Below are 25,385 nucleotides of genomic sequence, written 5' to 3'. Positions count from 1 at the left end.
GCTATACGTACCTCCGTCAGTCTTGACCTAACACAAATGCATGTGCTTGTTGCATGCCCAGTTGTGTGTCCATCTTGTCATGGCTCCTTGGGAAGGGGGTGGCTATGAGTAGTCTGCAAGCTGCTAGAGCAAGTCATCAGCTTTATCAGCTGCTTCCAGATGACAGCACTTTTGGGAAAGAGGGCAGCAGAGAGTGAGTCACAGGCTTAATGAAGTGGTCTGGGTGGTCACCTTCCTCTTTGCGGTACTTGAAATGAAAAGAGTGATTGGTCAAATAAGTTCAAGTCAAGGGAAATCCTCTCTGAAATCACTATCCCAACCACTACTTGTTATAAATGTCTTTGGCAGTAATTTTGAAAACTGTTGATCTTCTAAAAGTTGCAAGTAGCAGCAGCAAGTGGCCAGTACAGTATTGCCCATAATGACACTGTGTTGTCATCATTACTGTGGTGGATCAGGTGGAGAACAGGTACAGCAGAGGAGTGATGGAGAGGAAAGTTCACTCTTGTGAAGATGCAGTGAACAGGAGCCGTGCCTCTGGGAATGGAAACATGAGGCTGTGCCCCACACACGACTTGCTGTGGCAGATCTCCTTCGGTAGCCTTGACTGAAGACAGTACTCCAGCCAGCATGAGCATGACTGTATAATAACGTTTCACTTCCCTCATGAGCTATAGCAACTCCCCCCCACACTCTTCCTTTAGCTTCTCTTCATCCACGTGCCCTAAGGCTCAGCAGCTGGCCGCTATGGCCTCGCATGGTCAGAAGCCTTCCTCCCCGTGAGCATGGCTGTCCTGCACGGAGGGACGCTACGCCGAGACCCTGAGGCAGCTGCTGTGCGAGTTCACTGCCAACCTGGCAGTGATACAGTTGCGTTGGTGTGGCATTCACCTCCCCTAGTTAGTTCCTCCGAGGTGAGTTCTTCGTAATTGCGTCTCCATAATTATTTCCTTCTCCGGTGTGGCAGCAGGGAGGCACACGCTGCCCCAAACACCACGGGAGGAGTTGTGTGTTACCTTCTGCCGCCGTATGCCCGGTGCTTGTGAAAAGCCCAGAACGACAGGGAGAGGGAGGGCAGGAAAAGGACCCAAAGGTGTGTTCCTTCAACACCTCCTGCTTGACACTTGAGCCCTGGTTTTACGATGGTCAAGTGTCACAGGGGACCAAGTTACAGGGTGAATCAAACTCTATATTTAGGAAGAACAACTGGAAGCTATGACAGGAATTCCCTTTTACACTTCGCTTCTCAGCCGAGTCCCACTCCAGCCTGGAGCAGCTCTCAGTGCCGTCCGGGCTGAAAGCATCGGAGCTATTTCAGACACATTAAAAGGATCACAGTCAATACCTCAGCTGGTAGAAGAAGGTACCTCTTTCAGCATCGAAAGGAGGTGCACATACTCACTTGACGGTTTGGAGCTTTTCTTATATAAGTAAATAAGTAAGCTAATCTTGAAGGGGGTCAATTAAAAACTTGAAAAAGACCCTTATGAAAACTCTTTAATAACTGCTGCGAGGTGACTACAATAGGTGTGGGTTTCTGGTTATTTTAATGTCTTGTGCAGCGTATCAGCATATTCAGAGCAGATTGTTATAGTTATTGCTTCATAGTCTGTGGGGATCTTTAAAGATTTAAAACAGAAAGTCACAAAATACCTTGTGACTCATAAGAAACATAACTGTGTATTAGCTTGAATACTGTAGTACATAGATACATGCTTATTGTTTTCTATATGTTTGTTGTAGCTATTGAAATATTACATGGGGGTTTTGATGGTAAGAGAAGTGTTCTTTCGCTGTAAGCTTAACAGGTAACTGTAGCGGAGACAACTGCATTACAGAAAATGTGATCGCATTTGCCTAGACCATGGAGTAAGTTTTTGTGTAACAGGCTGGAAGCTGCAAAGTAGGGGTTTCTCTTCTTTCTTTGTACTAGCTGGGTCTCACAGTAGTGTAGTTCCTGTCAAAGCCTTTTAATAAGATAATACACTGCAGTTCTGTGTCCAAAATACCCGTTGTGCTTGATGCCGTGAGTGCGGCGGGGGGAAAGGACCGCTTCCAGCTGGGGCGGGGGGAGGGCTCTTTCTGTTGTCTGTGTGCTACTGTGCATCTCTTGTGTGGATTACAAAAGATGGCATTATGATATCTCATCGTATTTAAAGCAAATTGAATATCTTGCTGCAGCCCTGCCAGAAATTATTTTTAGCAGAGGGTTAGAAGATAGGTCCTTTGTTTTACAAAGTTTCTTTTCAAAACACTGATTTATTTCACTGTAGTAGTCCCGTATTTCACAAGTAGTCCTGTTCATGAGTACTTTCACTGCAAAGCAAGGGAATTTGCAAGGGAAGTCTGGCATAAAACAGCTCCAAAGTGAACTAACATTGCTGTTGCTTTCTAAGTTTGGCTCAGCATGCAGCCCATAAAAGGTAAAAGGTGAGGTGTAGGGAGGCCAAAAAGACACTGGGGAATACAGGCTGCATGTGTCTGCGTTTCTCTGGCTGCGTACATGTGAAATACTGCTGTGGAAATGAGGGTGAAGAGTGATTTTTTCAAGTTTGCAGAGCTGATTGGAATGCCAGATATAACTTAATACAATCAGTGCAGCACTCTTGACTCTCTGAGATGCATGGCAAAAGAACAAAGGAATTTATAAAAATGAACTAATCACTTCAGTAATAGATGCATCTGTAATCTAAGGATTATTTTCCTGTGGTTGATGGTCAGTATTGCTCTGGAGGGAAACTCAGGGAAGGGAGGGAAGGGGAGAGAGCCAGAGAAGATTGTCTATTTTTACTCAGTAGCATACTGTTGTCCTGATTTCTCTAGCGGTAATGAGGACAGCACGAACTGGTAGGAAAATCACCTCCTCCAAAAGCAGTCCTACACAATTGTATCATGCATCCGTCTTTAGGAACCGGTGTCTGATTGCAATCATTTCGAACGCAGACTTCTTGTGAACCCAGAGCACCTCACTGAGGAGCACTATCGCTGTGCTTGCTTTAAAGTTGAGATTCAATGTAAATCCTTGCCCGTTTAGCTCTAGGTGGCCCAAGACCTGTGTATCAGTGTTTTTGCGATGCACAGGCACACAAGGTGGAGAAGTACATCTTAGCATGAATTTCTTTGTGACAATTTAGAAGGTAGATCCACGGTGTTTAAAAATGTTTTATGTTAATTTCCTGTGCTTTTGTTTCCATTTTTCATTCTGACTAGAAAGAGGAGAAGTTGGTAAGAAAAATTAATTAAACTTTTCTGTATTATGAGTCCTATCTTTCCAATAAACTGGGGGATTGTTTTGTATTTATCTTTGGAATACAGCCACTGGTTAACAGCACAGATATTTCTATGCATAGTAAAGATTTTCAAAAGGGAAAGAGAGAGAGTGCAGTAAATCCTTTTGGCTTTTTGAAATCTGTGTTAATTTTGTCATGAACTTCAGTGGCCGAGATTTCATCCCCCAAAGTGAATTCTGAAGTTTTTAAAACTACCTCTGATTTTAAGATTGTAAATGTAAATGTAAAACCACAATATAAAACTCACTGGAAGCATGCTGGTTTTATTTTGCACGGCGGGATTTTTTTCTGATTTATTAATTTAGTGGAAGCAATTTAAACATGAAGCAACCTATGAAGATGACGTCCTCTGACTTAACGCTGTGCTGGTTTGGACAGCACTCTTTACAGCCGAGAGTGCGGTCAGAGGGAGACCTCTAATGGCAGGTCATTTTTACTTTAAGTTCTGCTCAGTATTGTACACAGATTTAAATCCGATGTGAGAATATGCAAGAGCAAGTCTTCCATGCAGCGCCAGTGATACAATTTCAGGCTGATATTCCAGGCTGAAGCCAACCTACAACTCATCTATACTTTTCTTTGGTACCACCTCCACTACACTCTTTGGAGTACCAAAGCCTTTTACCCACTTTTGTTTTCTCAGTATATTTCTACTATTCTCTCCTACGTCATTTATTACTTTTCTCAATATTTTCCTTCTCATCTCAGGTTAAATATAGTAGCAAAAATATGCTGTAGTTTGGTTGTGATCAGTGAGCTCTCTGGTTAACTCATTTCTCAGCTTTTAGTATTACTATCTTATTTTGTATTATAATTGTTAAATAACCAGACTTTGATGAAGGTCTATCCAGTTAAAATCTTAATTCTCAGTGAAAGAATAAAAGGCCGAGACAATGTTTCAATTAACTTGATAATAAAATTTCTTGCCTTTTTTTTTTCCCTTAACCTTTACAGGATCTTTTGACTTTGGTGTATTTCCCTTTGTTATTGTATATTAACAGTGTATCAGTCCATATTTCTCCACCTGCATAAAATTATATGGAAAACTCTGTTCTTTTTTATCTTATTGCTAAAGAGAATTGATGAATCTATATGATCTACAACTTTGAAGAAAGGCTACTTTGTGCCCTAGCAATTGTCAAAGAGAACTTTACAGTTTGACCATCTTGATCATTTTCAGTCCATATTCATTAAAGATTTGCAAGGATTTGTGAGTCAGAAAATGTTTATGTCTGCATTTATCAATGTTTTGCAGCAAGTTATGCTTTATTTGAAAGAAAGATTAAACTGAGAGTTCTAATAAATCCCACTTACATACTGTGACAGAGATAATCATACATTTTCTATCCTCAAATGCTTGCCTTAATTCTTACTCATTTTACAATGTCGTTAAGGTTTGAGAGATTCCTTATCTCTACTCATTATTGTTTTTAATGTGAAAGAGATAGCTCCATTTGTGGCTATGAAAAATTAATTGGAGAAGCTCAGGTGTTCTGTCTCCTTCTGATATTCAGAAGGAATAACTAAGCAACTCTGAAACTGAGATGGAAACAGGAGCTGGGCAGATGAAATGGATGCCTGTCAACAGGCAGCATGGGTTAAGTTCTAGCTTATCTCCCTTAGCTATCAGAATGTCAGAGCCTGTAACACTTTCCAATTTTGCTTGCAGGGACAAGCGTCTGTCTTAAAAATGTCAAAACAGCCAGCGTCACATGTCAAAGCCATTCAGGTAAGAGACAGTATTTATGTTTCTAATATAATAAAATAATAAATCTCAACCTCCACTGCTTGGCAAACTGCATTTTGCTCATACAAAACACTGCAGAAGTGCTAACTGGGGATTATTCTTTTAAAGTGAAAAGCGTGGTAGATATGAAAGCACTGAAAAAGTTTGACCTGAAGAGCATCTTATGATCTGAGCTGATGAAAAACTAGATCAGATATAGGTTGGTTGATCCCTTGCTTGCATGGTCTTTCCAGTGTTAGGTTATGTCTGTTGGTGGATCAGCTAAGCAGAACACAGTGATACATCTGCATAACTGATCAGCATTATGAGTAAAACTAATTCTTGCAACTATTAGATTTTCCACAGAGTTAATATAATGCTGGAAGAATTATAGGCTAAAAAGATGGCATAGTTATTGAAGTTTTTCATGTCTGCATTCCTTTAGGAAAAAAATCCACAACTTCCAACATTTGTTTAAGCAGCATTTTATTTAAAAGCCAAAGTAAAATGAGAGAAATGTTGATGTTTTCATTTAAAAAATTCTTGTATGTCACATATACCTCCTCAAATGGTGTATACTCAAAAGGATGAAGTTGGTTGTTACACACTTGTAAAAGAAACAGCTGGAGAATTATCCCAACATCCTCATGAAGCAGCATCATGAAGAATGTATTTAGCTCATACTATCATTGATTCTTGTCAAAAGGCCAAAATACCTCCCGCACTGCAGAATTTTACAGAATTTTCATGTATTTTGTAAAATGCACTTGCAAGAAATTTTACCACGAGTTCAGGTTCCCTTGAAATTCTGTAAGAAACACAAAATAGCATTTCTGAAGTCTGATCTGTCCTCTGTTTCCTCAAGATAATACTAACTCAATGTATTGGAGTATCAAGAAGATTAATTACCCAGTGGCTAGACAGCATACTGAAGTTGCAAGGCAGTGTAAAAATGCTAATTCTCTTTATCATCATCAACTCTACTGGAACAGGCATGCAAACTACTGTACTCAAATTCAGTTGAAATTAGCAGCAGTTTGCCATTGATTGCACTCAGTTCAAATTTTCATCCCTCTTTTACAGTGACTATGGAAATGTTTGTATGATTAATGAAAAAATGTAGATAATCTATAGTTCAAAAGTATTTACATTTTACATTTAAACTCCATAGGCACATACAAATATTTTTAAGGAATGAATTTGGTTTACTTTTGTCCTTAAAGTAAAGAAGTAGTTATAGACTACTTTTTATTTTTATGATGACTTTCCAACTTCTAAATGTAAAAAAATGCTTTTAGTTTGTCCATTTAAAAAGTGCAATAAGTTTAAGCACTAAGTTTAAGATTTTATGAAACTTTAATTTTTGCAAAGGTAATTTGAATCATGAGAAATATTACAGCACAAACTTTGAAATAAATCTATTAAACATTGTGTCAAAGGTTGCTCCAGCAGGGAGACTTGCACTTGAATTGATGTCTGTTACACTTTGAGCGCTCTAAAAACCATGACTCAAAATGAATGTCACATTACTTTTATACATTGTGATTCATATATTATGATCCTTGGCTATTATGTGCTATTATAGTAGGACCGACATCCCCTGGAGAATATACATCATGCTGCAGCGATGGAAATGACACTTTACTAATTGAAGTATTCCATGGTACTCTGTGTCAGAAGCGGCTTCTTTCTGACCGTACGAGATGTATGCTAAAATCTTCACTTGCCAACAGCCACTAAATACAGATGTGGGAGAGTTAAAGGTATCAACTGGTTCCCAAGAGTAGTTCAGGGTGACAGAGGACCAAAGTACGGTTAATTCCTAGTAACATTCATTGCTGGCCTCCCCCTCTCACTGTCTAAAAGGCTGTGTACAGCTCTGGCTGAAAATTATTCTACCTACAAACACCACTCTTGGCTTTCCCCAGGGGTAAGGGTGAGGGGTTTCCTATTTTTTTTCCGAATTACATTCAGTTTTCTCTGTAGTTCCTTTATTATTTTTTTAAATTGAATATGTTTATACTGAAGTGGCTTTCCAGCTTATTCACTCATCCTTCTGGACAGCTAGGAATGGCTGTGATGCCATGAAGAATTTATCCATAACAGTCCTCAAGCCAAGCATGGCTGTATAAGTAGTATCCTAATCTGGATACCCTGTCTCTATTAAACAGAAAGAAGAACACAAACAAATCTCTAAATACCAGTTTAATTGAGTCAAACCAGCAATATATGTTGTATGTCATGCTTACAGATATTTTTCCTTCAGTCTGTTCAGGGAGACCTTAGTAGAGTACATCAGTATGCATACCTACTCATGAAAACTGCAATGACATCCAAAATACGGTAGGCACTTTCCAAAAACAAAGGAAGATGCAAACCCAATAGTTTTAATAATTAGTATGATTAAAAATAATAATCACACCTAGAAAGTCTGTCTAAAGCAATTATAATTTAGGATTTCAGGAGTTAAGACCAAAAAATTTCCTGTTTAGCATTTTACTGGATGGGGAGCAGACGAGGAAGAGATCACTGAGGCTCGTATCTCTGTCCCAGCAGACAGGTGACAAGAGCCTTGAAACATATTTTAAAAACAAAATTGCAAACTTTTGCTGATCGCAGCACAACACAGTCCTTGCAGAGCTACACTGGTGTACAGATTATGGTCCACTGTTCACCTATTATACAGCTGCTCATCCACAGGAGGGGACCAGCATTGGATTAAGAGGGAGATTTATAGCTCAGGGCTCTGGTACCTCTGGTCAGGAACTGCTCAGAAATCAGTCATACTTTCACTTCACACTAGAAATATTTTAATTTATAGTATGTGTTATCAAATCCAGACAGTGGTAAACTATGTCTTAAAGGCTGCTTGTTTTACCAAGTTAGTATTTCATGTCTGCATACGTCTTGTCCAAACTCTGACATGAATGCACTTAATGCAGATAAAATAGTTCAAACCGCTTTTGTGTGACACAGATTACTGAAAATGCTGAAACAGACCAAAGAGTGGTTTATTTAATTTAATTAGCAGTCTGGCACTTAGTGGTTCATTTTTGTTTCCTGAACCATTTTTAGTCACAGTCGGTCCGTCAATCACAGTAGGAAATGGAAGGGCTGGGTATCAGAATTACCGTGCTGTGGTCTGTCCTGGGTAGCCGCAGGAGGCTGGCTTCTGCTTTTACTGACTCCAAGGGGAAGTTCAAAACGAGCACCAAGAGGAGAGGTAACTCTTAATGTTTCAACTCTGCAAACTTGTATGACCACGCTAGCTGTAAAGTGCAGAGAAGTTTCATATTGCAAAAAAAGAAGCTGCCTGGAGGTACCAGAGCCTGGCGGGGGAGATGCTTAAAATTAAAAATAGCAAAGCTGTTTTTTTCCACCCATAAATGAAATAATGGGTTAAGTACTGTGAGGCTGAAAATGCACTGTCTCCTGGGAACTTAGGAAGTGCAGATGAAAGGTTTCACAATATCTAAACTAATGCTAAGGGAAAAAGCTTTATGAAATGAATACCCAGTTGTCTATAAACTACATGGCCCTACAGACATTTACCAGCCCCACTGAAATGGCAGCATCACCTTGCATAAATAAAATAATGGGAAACAGATAAATAGAATACAGGGAAAGGTGCTTATTTCCTGGCAGATGGATTCTTAATTTGCTCAACGTTTGATTACAGCTGCCAGAACAGTTGTTGTTACTGAAAACAGTGGGCTGTTTTCCTGTGGTTGCCCAACCTGGGGCATGATCTGCAAGACCACGATTTGAGCAGAAGGATGGGACTATTCATCTTCATTTAATGCAAATCAGTCAGATGGTAAACTACAATAACACAGCTCACTGTTGGAAGGTTCTCCGCTTCCGCTCCATAACATAACCGATTCACCCCCTGGTTTTACCAGTGGGAGTCATGATATTTTGATGACATTTCCTAGCAGCAGCTTCTCTACTGAGATCATGAGATAAGAATAGGTATAAATTGTGCATTTAGTTGATCACACCATTAGACTTTTAAAATAATCCAGGCTGGGTCACATCAGGAAGTAGATACATTTTAGCTGCTCTTTCCTAAGCAATGTTTTCTGCCATTCTTTTCTCAAAAATCTTTGCTTTTAAGGTATCTATTATCAGCCCCATTTATGTTATGGCTACTGGCTTTCTGCCACAGATAAAAAAATCAGATTGATGCAGTCGTGCGGATATCATTCTGGAGGGAGTTTGCTAAAGCCGGGGGCTAGCAGTCTGTCTGGCATTGGAGCCGGCTCAGCCTGCTCCGACCCGTGAGCCCCCGCTGCAGACGGGGCTGGGGTGGCTGGGCAAAACCCAGCAGGGGCTGGAGGGTCGAAAAGCCTTCCTGCCTTTTCCCACAGATTCTCTTTGCAAGTGAGAGGCGTATTTCTAGGACTAAGGCATTACATTTGCAGTTTGTAGCATCTGTGGGTAAATTTTGTCGGTAAAATCACATTTTAAACACTCGTGGCTTAAGTTGGCTCAGGGTGGGCTTTCCTTCCTAACTAGATGTGATTAAATGAGGTGAGAACTGGTGTCACTGGGGGAGGAGAGTGGTCCAGTGGTTTGGGTGTTATTGTAGGATTTGGGTGACTTTTACACTTAAATGCTGATTCTGGCACTCACTTTCTGTTTGACCTTGACCAAATTGAAGCAGACCCAGGTGCCTAAAGATACTTTGGTGTCTAGTACTCATTTGTTTAAAGTCCAATGAAATCAGGGAGCATTAGACTAAAAGGCAGAACTTCAAAAGCTTTCTAGGTATCTTTGTTTTTTCACTTTCCATCTTTAAAATGGAGATGAAAGCACTTCTCTTTCCCACGGGAGCGGTGTGATGATGCATACATTGAAGGCGTAAGTGCTTGGAAACCACGATAATGTCTATATGCTTGTCCCACCCCTTTTGAGTTTTGCCATTTACCAACTGTATGTTTATTTATCAGTCACTATTATATGCATCATAATTTCCTTCTCACAGGCTAATATTAACATCCCAATGGGAGCATTTCGACCTGGTGCAGGCCACCCTCATAAAAGAAAAGAACTTACACCTGAAGAAGTGGAGGAGGTAAGAAAAAAAGGGGGTTTTGATTTTTTTTTCCTGGGAGAATCCCTGCCATTGATGGAAGAAAGCCTTTTAATCAATCTTATAGCACTGCATACCAATCTTAGGTACCAGAGCTGAACATGCACGGATCATTCATGGAAATAAATGGCCATCTACTAAACACTTCATATATACATAGTTCTGGTTTTGATGCCAAGGCACCTGTAGAATTTAAACTGTTTCAAAGGTGCATAGCTTTGCTTCAGCAGCAGGATGATATCTGCTGTCAGGAAAGAGAGCCAGGATTTCACCAGCAGTATTTATCTAGATGGGAGTTGATGGGATACAGCAGGAAAAGTTATAGCAAGGCTTTGGAAGAATATGGTACTACCTGCTGCCCCATGGTGTGATTTATCGTTACAGCTTAACAATATTGGAACAGGTTTTCAAACCTGACACTTTTTGGAATATTTATCAACAAGGAGAAATTGAATGTGAAGACACTTGCAAATTAAAAACAGAAATTGTGAACCCATTTACCTGCATAGGGGTGAAAATACTCCATTTTAGATTGAAATCTGTGTTTTCATGCTTATATTTTACAGGAAGTATTTAACCCTGAGTTTTGAATACAAAATCCAATTTATACGTTAACAAACATTGATCACAAAAGTTATAATTAAACACAGATATCGTACTTCTGGATAATATTAAAGCATCTTATTTATCATGACCTTTTATAATAAATAAGAACTAAAACCAACGGTGGAGGAAAAGGTAGTGGTAGATCCTCCAAACAAGAAAAAAACTCAAGTAAAGATGGGTGCTTATGGCTTCCTGGCCAGTTGGCTTACTTTGGATTTATAATCCCCAGCCAAGAACTGGTCCTGCTGGGCCAGAGCTGCCGATGCTCCTCAGAGCCAAGGGCAGGAAGGGCTCCAATCGACCCCATACAGCCGGGCTGCCTCTGGCAGGACTCGGCCGGGTGGACTTGCTGCCGTGCGGGCGAAGCAAAGCTGTCGTGGCTGGAGAGAGTCTGGCCCTCACGCAGAGCAGGGCCGTGATGATCAGGAGGGAGCGGATAGCCACTTCTCTCCAGGCATGCAGTGGCACTGCTGGTGATTCAGCCCCAAACAAGAAGCAGCCAGATTAGTTTTGGACAAATCATCAGCTCCTTCTGACCTGGTACAGGCACTTAAAATGGTCAGGTTTAGTTACGTAAGAGCTAATTCTTCCTGTTCTGTCTAAATCGGACAAATTTTTTGTCTGAATTTCGACATATTTGATATAAACAGTGCTCTGTTTACAGTGAAATTTCCTGAAGAAATCAAACCCAGGCTGACTTAATTCTTCTTAAGAAGATTTTAAAAAAACAAAATTAAACATACGAAGTGACCTTGAACACATATTGTGGCTTTCTCCCCTGAAAAGAAATCAAAGCATATTCTCTCTGCAGCAATTCAACTGGTGAAGGAATGCATATTATTAAGCAGAAACTAATATAGCATGTGTGAATTCTGGTAGTGTTTGAGAAATAAAATAAATGACTAGTGCTGATGATTAGATTTGGTTGGGTAATTGAATATTGCTTTGCTTCTCAGCTACTTGAATACTATATATGAGACAGACATTATGGAATGAAAGTTCTTGGCCCTGGTTTTATAGCCAATATGTAACCAAACCAATGGGAGTAAAGACTACAGAAACAGATCTTGTAATAGGAATAGAATAAAATGCTACCAGTGGACTGGTCTTTTCAGTCTTCTCATCTCGTTAAGTTTTGCAATACAGCTCGTGATTCTTCAGAGCAGCTTTAGACAAATACAACTTTTGCTAACAGTGCTTAGCATTTTTCACTATATTTTAAAACCTTGGCAAAGGAGATGAAGGAAATATGGGTCTTACTCAAAGGGATGGTGGAGTCAGATGGGAACGCGTATTTTTGAAGGTCAACAGAGCAGACATGTTAACATGAAAAGAAATGGGGGGTGGGAATTTCAGAAAATAACTCTTCTTCAGTCAGAAGTGCATTTCCGTGCATGTATTTGTTAACTCTTGTCGTATATCTAAGTCACTCTTCAGACTTCCTTCAGTAAAACTGAAGGCCGAGGTCTCATCTCAGCTGTGCATTGCACACGGAGTGGGTGATATAGGGAGGGGTGCAGTCATAAATAGCACACACCTGAGATTAGAAGGGAAAGTTAACATCAATTTATGGAGCGCAAAGTCTCCAAAACATGGTCCAAGTTTGCACCGTTTTTACTATGAGAGGAATGGTATTGTAGATGACTTAAAATGATATTTCTAACATAGTATCTGCCATGTACTAGTAAGAACTAAGGGGTTGAGGGAATGGTGGTTTTTCCCGATTATTCAGATGAGCTAGCTGTGCAAGAAAACTGTCAAAGGAAACAATACAAGCTCATGGCATCTTTGACTACTGATACAATTTTGTGCATCGCTCCAAACACCTTCTGTATCAATTTACTTATTCTCCTGCTGTGCTTTGCTACTGTTTCAGGATGTTAGATCATTAAGCTAGATATTAGACAGTATATATAGTAGCTGGGGCTGGATTACTGGCTGGGATTTTAAATGATCAAACAGAAACCATAGTATAATGTTATTAAATAGTATTATCTTGTATTAACTAATAGTGTATTAGCTAAAAAGTGAGAAAAGATAATACAAGTTTACTAAGCCAAGCAATATAATTGTTGCTTCAGTTTTCTTATGTATGGTGATCTCTAGAAAGTTCTTAAAGGTCAAATATAGGAAGAAAATTTCAGTTTTCTAAAATTCCTTTTTTATTTGCTACTTGATATTGCAAAAAGTCTGCTTCCTGATTAGCATGTAGTCTATTAGTCAACAGAAAAAAGAGGAGTTTACTGGCCAATAATATTTGACAGATAACTTTGGAATTTTAAAAATGAAGTCAAATATTAAGAATTGACTGTTCACAGTCAATACACCTTTCCAAAAAGGGTGGCTAATAAATCTAAATACTGAATTAACTCCAAAAAGCCCATCCCAAGAGGACATTCAGAGAGTAATCAAAAAAGAGAAAATAATTTCATTGTGAAATTTTCTGCAGTAAAATATTAATTCATCTTTAAATCTACATCATTCCCCCTGTGTGCTAGCTTTATAAAATACAGAACAGGCTGGAAGAACCTTAAACTCCCTACTGGAAAACTACTCCTTCAAAACATTGCTCAGTCTAGAATAGAAATTGTCTAAAATACATGCTCTACCTCACCTAGGAGCGATAGTACAGCTGAGGAAGTACCAAGGGCTGAAATACTGTGGTCTATCGGGAAATTAACTGAGATGCTCCCTATTGTGTAAGTGCTGTTATTTAGCCTGAATTTTTGCAGTGTCAGCAAAATAGCTATCAGGCACTACCCTAATTCAAACATAAAATGACAAAATCCCTTCTGGTCTTGCAACTGAGGTTAAGAAAAATTAAACATCAACTTAAGCTGAGCTTGGATGGAGCTTTTTGGGTCCATAACCTACTATTGTAGCTCTTCTCCAGAGCTGCAGAAGTGCATGATGGTTTTCCTCCCCAACCGGCTGGCAACTATGAGTCTCTGAAAGAAATTAGATGATAAAAATGGTTCTTCTGCTTTTTTTCCCTAAGACATGAAGGACCTGGGAGTTGCCTTTAATGCTCCACTCAGTTAATTTTCCGCTAATGGTCTGACACTGTAAATTCTTACTCATTTACCAAAAGATCCACATTCCTCTGCACTGAGCACCTTCTAATTTTTTTCAGAATGTTTTTAGACATTTTAGACAACAACCAACAAAATAACCTATCTCTTCCTGCCCTCCTGCCCTCCCTCCCCCCAATTTCCATTGGGATTGCATTTAGTATAAAAACATCCTTTCCTATTTCTCAAATAACTGAGCTATGCTCATGCTGTAGAGATTGCTGTTGCGGCAGTAAAGTCACTGGTATCCTTTTTGTACAGAGTGTTCCTGCTTCGACAGAGGAGGAGAAAGACAAGAAACATCTCCCAGGAGCTAAGAAACTTCCAGGTCCTGCTGTCAACTTGTCAGAGATTCAGAACATAAAGAGTGAGCTGAAATTTGTCCCCAAAGCTGAACAGTAGCTGGAACAAGCAGGTGAGTAAAAGAGAGGTTCTTTGCATGGCTCTAGGAGAAGCAGGCTGATCCAGAAACCTCTTTGTGTCAAAAGATGGCTTTCCAATTACTTCAAAGGACCTGGAATCACACTCCATATTTCAAAGACGGAATATAAGAAGAAAAGGTCATAACCCTTGGAATTCTCTGTTATTTCAAACATGGAGCATATAGGAGACTATTTCCAACGATATATGGCACCCATCAACCGGCCTAACAAAAAGTGCATTCAGCTATTAGGAATATTGAAGCCAGCTTAAAAATGCCAGCTTCTTGCTTCGCAAGCACAAGTTCCAGTTTTACAGAATATAGGACTTGTATTTGTACATCTAAATACAAATAAATGTTTTACTATGCAAATAAATTTATTGCAGTGATGGACAAGTAGGTCAGTATTTGGAACATTAGATATTTGATATTATTTTATTTCTGTAATTCAAAACTGACATGCTAATGGCTCCATGTATTTGATCACACAAACGTACTCAATGCCACTTGTGGCATCCAAGGACTTGCTATATATCTATGCGGGGCTCAGAAATATGATATCGGACCTTGGGGAGATCTGTGCTCCTCTGGAGTGGCAGCTGGAGACCAGGCAGGGACCCTCAGGCACTGCAGACAGCACCAGACACCTATGGGTTGAGCCACAGGTTTATGACTAGCACCACAGCTCATACTTCATCTTATTTTGCTCAATGTCCGGATGGAGATCGGTGACAAGTAGTGTCCCTCAGGGGTCTGTATTGGGATCGGTACTGTTTAATATCTTCATCAATGACATAGGCAGTGGGATCAAGTGCACCCTCAGCAAGTTTGCAGGTGACACCAAGCTGAGTGGTGCGGTTGACACGCCTGAGGGACGGGATGCCATCCAGAGGGACCTGAACAAGTTCAAGAAGTGGGCCCATGTGAACCTCATGAGGTTCAACAAGGCCAAGTACAAGGTCCTGCACCTGGTTTGGGGCAACCCCCTGGTATCAATACAGGCTGGGGGATGAAGGGATTGAGAGCAGCCCTGCAGAGAAGGACTTGGGGGTACTGGTGGATGAAAAGCTGGACATGAGCCGGCAATGTGCACTCGCAGCCCAGAAAGACAACCATATCCTGGGCTGCATCAAACAAAGCACGGGCAGCAGGTCAAGGGAGGTGATTCTGCCCCTCTACTCCGCTCTGGTGAGACCCCACCTGGAGTTACTGCATCCAGCTCTGGAGCCCTCAGTACAAGAAAAACATGGACCTGTTGGAGCAGGTCCAGAGGAGGGCCACAAAAATGATCAGAGGGATGGAACACCTCCCCTATGAGGAAAGGCTGAGAGAGTTGAGATTGTTCAGCCTGGAGAAGAGAAGGCTCCAGGGAGACCTTATTGCAGTCTTTCAATACTTAAAGGGGGCTTATAAGAAATATGGGGACAGACTTTTTAGTAGGTCCTGTAGCGATAGGACAAGGGGTAATGGTTTTAAACTAAAAGAGGGTAGATTTAGACTAGATATAAGGAAGAAATTTTTTACAATGAGGGTGGTGACACACTGGAACTGGTTGCCCAGAGAGGTGGTAGATGCCCCATCCCTGGAAACATTCAAGGTCAGGTTGGATGGGGCTCTGAGCAACCTGATCTAGTTGAAGATGTCCGTGCTCATTGCAGGGGGTTGGACTAGATGACCTTTAAAGGTCCCTTCTAACCCAAACCATTCTATCGTTATTTTATTTAAAAGGAAACATTCAGCACCTCAATGCAGATTTCAGAATAATTTCCATCTGATTTCAAACAAGGCCTATAAGCCTCTGTTGTTCTACATTCTGAGCCTTAAAGAAATTAATGATCATTTCTGTCCATGAAATTATCCTCTGATTTTCTTTGAAAAGCCTGGGTCAGTAAAGATGCATCAGGCAGTTACAATTAAAATTCAGATGTCAGAGAAGTTTCAATACAAAAAACCCCTGGCTACAGTAAGAAAAAGATAGTTGTGTCACATAGTAGTCACCTGAATTGCCAATTGTGCCTATTGACACAAGTCCTTTTTATCATGAAGAGAGGCAGAGGAGCTAAGCTGGGTAGAAGAACATCATCTGGAATTTACCGCACAGAAAAGTAAATGAAGAACAAAAGAAAACAGCAAGCAGTGCCAAAGGGTTCTGGGAACGCAGAAGTGCTATGGACCAGGAATCTTGAAAGAAATGGCATATAATCTGAGTGAATTGCCCCAATACACACTGCAACATTAACTTATTTTTTATGTACAGCATAAATATGGCATTTAGAAGGAAAAAGTGTTTATTTTTTTCTTGCTTTTACCCTGCTGTGTCATAATGTTCCTGTTATTTTAAAGAAATAACAGAGTCTTTCTCTTCAGAAAACTTGGGAAAAGGAAAATTAACATTTTGTAAAATGTAACATTGTAGTCATCGCACTAAAGCAGTGCCCAGAGAAATATGAATTTTTAATGTGAGGCTTTAAAGAGGTTTTTCTCTGTAAGAGATATTTAGACATAAATTTAACCCCATATTTATTCTCAGATGATTGCTATTTTCAATGTTTAAAACAGTTTTTTAATAATTAGCTTACTGAGAATCTGACAGAAACATTTAGGTTGTGCACAGAGATTCACTCTAAAGAAAAGATTTCTACAGAAAGGTCAGCAGAGTAAAGGGCATCTTGAAAGCTGTGAGGTCATTATGAAGTCATTTCTGTCTCCATCCTTCTTTTGATGTTGTATTGGTTATCAGGTTCTGACAGTGACACAGATTTCTGGGTTTTGGATAGTACAGTCACAGATCATATCTGAAAACTTAGTTTCTAGAAAAGTTGCAGGCACCGTACTCACTGGAGACTAGAAGTTTGGGGTTGGGTGCAGTGCAGAACTAAGCATGTGCATAAATTCTACATAAAATTGAGATGTAAATCAATCACTTGCCACATTCAGCAGCCTTGAATGGTACTGAATCTAAGGATTATCCCCTATAGAGGACATTCATCAGTTCAGTTGTTTTAGGCATGACCTGCAGCCTTGTATAAAATGTGGTATAGTCAGTGAATTGTTTTATGACTGGCCATGCCACGCCATTGGAGATTAACTTTATTTGCAAGAAATCCACGCTCACATCTGCCTGATACTTTACTTCATCTCCAAGAAGGGGTTACTGATCATCCTTTGGATGTGATGCTTTCTAAAGAATGGTAAACTGACTGGTCAATAGAATATGCCTGTGCAGAGTGCGTACTGATAAAGAAGGGTGTTCTTTGGTTTTCACAGTTTGGAAATGAATTCTCTCTCACATCAGTACAATAAACTTCTCAGATATTCACTGTTGAGGGATTTCCCTTTGATAGTATTTTTATATTTCTTGTGGTACTCTGTAGGAAATACCCACTGAAACTGGTAGAATAACTCAAAATTCTCTGGATAATTTCCATTACGCTGTGATCCTATAACATATCATAAAAATATCAAAAATATGCATAAATATGTCAAAAATACCAAAGGTTTTACAACTACAACGGTTGTTTCTAACTCTTCTTCCTAGTATTGTCATTTTTCATCGGACAGTTTCAGTAAATTGCAAGTGAACATGACCAGTTTTGCTTTAATTTTGATCCATGTTTTCTTGCTCGGTTTTACAGAGTTCAAACCCATCAGCAAAAATAAGGAACCTGCAAAACAGTAGGTTGGTTCATTATTTACATCCCATTCCTACATAATTTGCACTTTAGAGTAACCTCTGTTAAGTATCTTTGGTCTTGCTTTTTCACCAAATTAGGAAACATGAATAGACTTGCTAAGATCATAGTTGTGAGTCTAACAGTTTGTGGGAGGGATATAATTAGTGAGATGTCATGAAGCTGGATACACTGAAGGTCATAAAGTTCTTATCAGTTAAGATATTCCTGTAGTCATCCCCTGCTGCTGGTCTGTCATCTATAATTAACTAATTAGCATACTCTTCTTTGTCATAAAGAATTTTTTTCTTCCACAGACCTGTAGATGATGTGTTTGATGCAGCTAGTTTTAATATACAACGTGAGTTGTGATTAATTTTCCTTTTCTCCATCTACAATTTTTTTTTTGCTACTCACTTTGCACGTGCACATTTCTACATGCACAAGAGTGAAACATATGCAAAATAAAATAGTAACAAAATAGTACACACTAATCAGCTAAATATATTTCCTACTGAATAAGTAATGATAGGAAGCATTTAATTTGTGACAAATGGAGCCTGCTATGGCTGAGATTTATTGGTGATTGTTGTGATATCTCATGTGATAACTAGTATGGTGATTGTACCTGAAAATGGGCCTGAGCACAAACTGGCATTTCACCTGAGAATATATATAATTGCAGCCAGTTACTGCTGCAACTCATTTCGTTCTTCATTCTGTACCCCTTCTTCACGTTTTGTGTCCTGAAGTGTGGGGGTTTGTGTAACAAGACTTTTTGCAATGCATCGTGAAGGGCCATGGAGTCTGAATGCTGGACTTCGGTTCTAAAGGACCTAAACCTTCAGCCAGAGTGGTCTAGTCTTTTCCTCTTGAAGGAGGCTTTCATACTTACTGAAGGAACTTCTCAAAAGGCAAAAAGGGAAATTTACTGCCTTGAAGTTACAAAAAAGTCTGTCGCAGACGTACGGGCAGCACTTCTGGCGCTGTGTTCTGGTCGTGTTTGGAGAAAGGGCTTGTCAAGATCCCCATCACAATGGTGATGAGAGGGTTTCTCAAGGTGTGAGAAACCATGCAGCTGGTACTTGAAGATAAACTGTTGTCTTTACCTGCAACTCTACTGGGGAGGGTGGTTTAATTGCAGAAGGTAGTTCTGTTGTCAGGTTACAGAAGCAAAGGAGTTGTATTTTGAGGGCAGAAGAATAAACAGCTAGCAAGAGCTTCCCAGGCCAGCCTAGCCTTTGCATTACTTGCAGCATTACCTCCTCTATAAGATATTGGGAATCCTGCCCTGCATAAAATGAGGAATCTTGTCAGCAGAGCAGCCTCTGAGATTGGCATCACTGGTGGAAGAAAGAGAGGGGAAGGGGGAAAAAAAGAAGTCGTCCCTTAGGGAATAGAGCTCTTATATCCATACTTACAAGATATTCCTTGGTGTTGCTATTAATTATTTACAAAAAATGTCAGTTACCCTGGGCTAAAAATACACGTTATAACTTTGTCCACTGAGTACTGCGGATTTTCCTTACAGTTTCATGCTATATACTGCTCTTAAGCTGCATCTCAGTTAACAGTAGCCATCTACCTCTCCCAGTGTCACTGCTCTGACACACAGTGCTTGAGCTCTTGAAACAGCCCCACAGTTTTAAGAAAATGTGTTCATATTTGATTAAGCCCAAGTAGCCAGCCCTTGTGTGAGAGAAGGGAATCCTTGCATTCAGAGGATTCCAAGGTAGGTCAGGAGCTCAGATCTCCTTAGCTGGAGTGGGAACAATGGGGTGAAGAAGGAGGATGTGCTGCAAGAATTTCTGCGGGACCCTTCTGCCAAAGTCAGAGGAGGCTTGAGGGGATCTCATCAATGAATATAAGTACCTGAAGCCAAGTTCTTTTCAGTGGTGCCCGGTGATGGGCCATCCCCAAACCCACTCGCTGTTTGGCCTGTGTTAATTTCAAAGTACTTCTTGTGTTTTTCTACCCTTTGTTTCCTACCATCCTGCTGTCTTTGGTTCAGAACTCCCAGATTAGCAGCACTTGGGGATTTCATGGCCAGCCATCAATTTTGTCAGGTCACTTCTGTTTGTAAAATTGTCCTAAAAAACTAGGTATTTTAGGGATTTTAGGATTTTTTAACAGCATGTTTAAGGTTCTTTTTGTTTGCCTTCCAGGTTTTTTGAGTCTATTTATGTCATGCTTTCAGACTTTAAAACAGAAGAGCTAGAAATTTCTTTTCAAAGAGAAAACTGGAATCTCCAGGACATAATTTAATATCAGAGGAACCTTTGGAATCATGTTATCTCCTCGAGCAAAAAAAGTTATTCATGTTTTGTTTCCTAGAGTTTCTGTGTTCAGAAGTAAAAATTTAGTTCATTGTCTCTAACATAGCCTGCAGCCGTCCGTCACAAACTAAGAGTCTTGTCTCTACCACTGACGCAATGCTGTGGTAAGCCCCCAGCACATCATTCCTCATGCCTTTGCAAGTTGAGGATAGGTTTCCTTCTCATTCTCTTGTTGAATGGTGGAAGTGAGGAGGAAAGCAGACTGGAGAGACTCTGCTTTCTAGATGCCTAAGAAAGCTTGAAGGTATGTGTTAGGAGGTTGATTTTACTGAGTAAAGAACAGGGCATATTCTTATGAACAATAAATGCTTCTACATAAACTAGTTAGGAAAAGATTGTGTTTTGTGGTTTTGAAAACCGACTAATAACTTCAAAACAAGCACTGAAAAATCAGAAAACATTTTGCTCCGAAGCAAACTACAAGAATGGATACTCGTATTTTTTCAAAACATAAAATATGCAAAAAAAAGTCTTTTATTTCCAAACTGTGTCTTCAAGCAGAGCATTTTTATTACTGGAAGAGACAAGCACAAAGTAATAACTCAGAGAACTCTCTACTAATTTTTAGAACATGAGCATGTTATTTACTCCTCTACCTTCACCATACTCAAGAGAGTTTGCAGACATGTAGAGATGAACAGGCCTCTACACACAGAAGAAATTTATTCATTGAGCCTCTCGCTTTGAAACATTAATGCCCTTAAAGTAACAAAATACTTCCCACGCTAGCAATGTGTTCCCACAAATCTCTGCTCCATTCTCGAGTGACAACTGTCAGTTTCTGGGAGAAAGTTCCAAGTATTTTGTTTGAAAGCTGAAAATTCTCCTTTTTAAAAAAAAAATGAGCCACTGCTATTTAATAACTGCTTTCCTGTGATCACTCTGTTGATTACTTGGTCCTGAACTTTTATTGTCAGACTCTTTTATATAGAAACCCCGATGTTTCCATCAGTGCTGTTCATGACAGATTTTTGTAAGAACTAAGCTTTTCAGTCAATTCCCTGAGTTAGATGCAATTTCTGGGATGACATCCCTCAAATGAAGCTCAGAAAGGCAGGAGGCCTCCTGAAGATACCAGGCACGGAGGGATCGGTGAAGTGTGAAGATGGGACACAGTCAGCAGGCTTTTTCTTGCTTATCTCTGCTGTATGTATTAAGAGGTAGAATGAAGGAACTGCAGCATTAAACAAGAAGTACCACTGGAATATATTCCTCTTGGAAATCTCAGAACAGGATGTCAGGAATCCCTAAAACTTCAGCTATTTGCTGTGTGAACAGATCCTGATATTTAGAGAAGGTCCTGGGACTTAAATGACGCTTACGCTGAGGCACACGCATATAAACCCATGCAGAACTAGTTGTAACCAGGGAACCATGGGCATTAGAAACTGTTTGGAGAGCGGGAAAGAGATCATACTGACCACTATTAAAGAGTTATGAGTGAGATGAGAGCGATGCTGTTTCTCTGTACCTGGGAACTGTCCCGCCAGTGTTAGGTATGCCTGGAGCACTCAGACACTGTAATGACAGGCATCATCAGAAACCCAAAATAATAAGCAATTGCATTCTCTCTAACCTTACACAGTTCAAAATGTACTCAGCACAAAGGTTTTCAAGTGCCTACATCAGAGTAAAAAGGCTAACTGCTTTTGAATACATGAAGCACAACTTCCTACGTTATTAACAGCTCAGATGATAGTTTTATCAAATCTACATAAATTGTAGCCAATTAAGCTGACAGTACAATCTGAAATATCACAGCTCTGAAGTGATAATCAAACGAATTTTCTTCTAAATTTAGTGCCTCATCATTTTGTTTTATAGTTTTTATTCGTTTCATTTGATAAAAGACTACCTATTTATGTTTTCACAGCCTTGTGCTCAAGAACCACATGAATTACTGCATCACTGTACTTTGTCATATCTTGCAGACATGGCTCGATATTGCATGAGCCTTGTCACCCCTGCCTGGGAGCAGGCCATCTACAAGTGTCATGAGCCCTGCTCTGTACTTAGCATTATGCCTGCTTCAGCCACCAAATTGCTCCTTGTGTGCCTTGTTTTGAAAAATGTAGCTCTTTTTAGTGCCAGGGCTACCTCTACTTCACACTTGTTTGGAAATTCCTTCTGAGAATAAATAACATCGTATAACGGTAGAACTCACTGTATATAGGTAGAACATCATATATAGGTAGAGCTCACCGTTACAGTGATCCCAACATCTGTTGCCCAGTTGGCAACACTACTGAGGAAATACTATGCTGCAGACGTTATTGGTTTTTGCTGTCCCTATCTGCTGACGTTTTAAACTCCTAATTCCCCTTTGACTTGCAGCAGCAGTCTCAAATACACTGTATTTCCATGCACTAAGAGAACAAAGTACACAGCATAAATAAGCATTTCCTATGGGAATATGTATTGGTTTTACTCTCAGTGTTGGTCATACTTTATTTTTCGCATTTGATTTGCTGCAGGTTGTAGCTAGTTGAAAGGAAACTCAGCTGAACTAACCTTTACTTGAACTTGGGAACAAGTATAAAGTCTGGTTTTCTCTCTCTCCATTTAGTGGTTATATTAGTATGGCTGTATGTTTCTGACTGCAAATGGCTGAGCTCCATGTACAGACATGGATTCAATAAAAGCAGAATAAAACCCTCAGACTTGGTGTTCAGAACTTACTCCCCCACTTTGGTAAAGTAGCCGTAATATTGCTTTTAATTTAATAATTCAGTTATTCAACTGATAAAAAAATAAATTGAGTCCTTCAGCATTTAGCTCTCCCACATCTTTGTTCCTGTTTGTTGCCTTGGAGCGAACCTCATCTTAAAATTGCTGTTACTCCTGCACGGCCTTACAGAGCCTTTCACGGTACAGAAATGTAATCTCGGAGCAAACAATAGCTGCGGCCGTGAATGCACTTAGGGAAGAAGAGGGCGACGGCCGTATTTGCCCTGCTTCCTATGAACGACGGGAGAAGCAGGCTAACCGGCCCACGTCCGCTGCTGTGTTAGTGCACTTTAACAGCGGTGGTAGTAGCAGCAATACTGGTGCGCACAAGGAGAGAGCAGGACTGGCAAAATTGCTTTTACTGAGGAAACATCAAAGAACAAAAAGCTTCCCCCAAAGCCAAACTGCTCCTGTTCTGAGGGAAGGATGATGACAATAACTAGACGGTGTTATTTCAAGGGTTTGAAAGGTGCTGCCTTTATGTATAAGATGAAACCAACACAAAGTGTGTACTGAAATGGAAGAAAATACAAATCCGAAGACTTGAAAACAAATATTTGATCTGAAATAGGCAGAATACAAGGAAAAGCAAACCTCCAGTTGTTTCTGTGTTTGCAAATCATGCTGTTCTTGAGTGCAGTATCCTTCCCAAAGATTGTCAAAGACCAGAATAGAGTATGTCCTCTGCTGTAATTAATTAAGGCTCTCAGACCTTAATTAAGCATTTAATTAAGGATCTCAGACCTTTTACTTTTGAATTTATCAATTTTCTTCATTTTGTGGTTTTGTCTGAACATAGTTGAATTAATCTGTCTCTTCAGGGTTTGAATGGAAGCATTTATTTTGGAAAAAAATGTAATCTTTCTCCCTTTCAGTTCTCAAGACAAGAACTTTCTCCGTGAAGACAAGAGATATTTTCAGCTTTTCAGGCCATTTTGCTGAAAGTAAAGTGAATTCAGATGGGTATATCTCATATGTACCCCTTTTTTTTAGTTTAAGCCCTTCATTCCAAAAGTACCAAATTGGGCGATGATGTGGTATTGCAGTCCTTTCCACTCTTTATATGCTTTTCTTATTTTTATTCTTAAGTCTGGCATGGAATAGATTTGCTATTGTATGTTTGAACAATTACATCTGGGGCAAACCAGTTCTGCTTATTTAAGGAGCAGCTAAGTGTTGTCTGTCAAGTTACTGCAGTTTAACACGTTTGTAGACAACACCTGAGTCACTGTTGAGCATGTGCATGCTTCAAGTCTTTGACAAACCAGTAGAAACCTGTTCATGTTGATGTTGATCAGCAGAAGATGTTCATGTTCTGCTTCACATGTGTAGAGAATAAGAGGTTGAACCTGGCCAAACACCACAGCTCAGCTGACAAGCAGTAGCTTGCTGGGTCATGGGGCAACTTGGTCACATGTCCAAGTGTGAAGTTATTTGCAGTTTGGTTGAAATTAAAGAAATCTATTTCCCTAAGGCAGGATGAGAAATAGAGCAATTAGCTCCGACTTCTTCAATGCCTTACTTTAATAGACACCATAGAGGTGACTGGAGACTGGCTCCCAGAGAAGCTTGTGCTGACCTAAGGCTAAAGGCCTCATTTTTGAGCTGAAGATTGACCATCCTTCAGCTAAGTCAAGTCCTTGGGACCCCACCTGCAGTGAGAGTTTTGGCATCTAACCATTTCCATCAAGGCAAGCCCGTGGTATGAAAATCATGTGCAACGGCATTAGAGTGCCTCGAGCCAATGGAGTGTTCCTTCATGTCCCTCACCAGTGTCTGGGATTTTATTAACAGCACAGGAATCAGACACATTTTGGGCAGAATGATGCAGGCAGCTCTTTCTGGTAGCCATGGTAGATGGCAGAACAACACATTGCACCACTGTCTACTCATTTGCCTCAGAGAGGCACTACAAGCTCTGTGTCTCCCAAAGTCTCTTTACCATGGAGGTGATCCTCTTGCATGATCTACCAGTGGATGCAACTGTCTGGACTCTGCCTTCTGTTAAACACTTACTGGCTGGCTGCCTTCACCATCAAAGAGGGGAGCTGAAGTGCCCCAGACCCTGTGGGTAGGCAGACAGGAGTGGAGAATAGATGCCCAGAGCCTATGGCACCACCTTCTGCCTTGATTGCTGTGTCCCAAGGGCTGGATGAAGGCCAGCGTTGTCTTCCCCTGCCAGGGTGCACTAGTATTGCTCAGGGACAAGTCCTGGTCCCTCCCAAGAGGAAACTGGCTGTAAGGAGACATAGAAGGTTACAGAGAGAAGAAAGTGGGGTAGAGACCCTTGTCTCACCCATAGTCCCCAGTGTCTCTGATCACACAGGTCATTCAGAAACCACCTGCCCTGCAGAAACACCTGCTCTTCTGCCATCTCAAGAAGATGGCGCTGCAGATGCTGTCAAGAAACCTTGAGCCACTTCTGCAAGCAGCACTGTGAAG

At 40.3% G+C, this 25,385-nt stretch overlaps 1 protein-coding gene across 8 annotated transcripts in view; it reads left to right on the top strand.

The window, feature by feature from the left end:
- The first annotated feature begins 1,331 nt into the window (after nucleotides 1-1,331).
- SMPX (small muscle protein X-linked) overlaps nucleotides 1,332-25,385 on the top strand; it is a 42,801-nt gene continuing 18,747 nt past the window's right edge. The window contains exons 1-5 of one of the 8 annotated variants that reach the window (XM_050915263.1): nucleotides 1,332-1,408; nucleotides 4,960-5,019; nucleotides 10,004-10,093; nucleotides 14,050-14,203; nucleotides 23,819-23,875. In XM_050915263.1, the coding sequence (XP_050771220.1) occupies nucleotides 4,981-5,019; nucleotides 10,004-10,093; nucleotides 14,050-14,190 (270 nt within the window). In that variant the 5' untranslated portion in view covers nucleotides 1,332-1,408; nucleotides 4,960-4,980 and the 3' untranslated portion in view covers nucleotides 14,191-14,203; nucleotides 23,819-23,875. Of the gene's footprint in view, nucleotides 1,439-4,959; nucleotides 5,020-10,003; nucleotides 10,094-14,049; nucleotides 14,598-20,045; nucleotides 20,901-23,818; nucleotides 23,876-25,385 lie in introns of those variants that run through there. The other 7 variants (XM_050915259.1, XM_050915261.1, XM_050915260.1 and 4 more) reach the window with 7 other exon arrangements.

Source organism: Gymnogyps californianus, chromosome 1 (assembly GCF_018139145.2).
Source record: "Gymnogyps californianus isolate 813 chromosome 1, ASM1813914v2, whole genome shotgun sequence".
NCBI classification, from domain to species: Eukaryota; Metazoa; Chordata; class Aves; order Accipitriformes; family Cathartidae; genus Gymnogyps; species Gymnogyps californianus.
The sequence above is the reverse complement of the archived record's forward strand: the minus strand, read 5'-3'. Positions and strand labels throughout refer to the sequence as shown.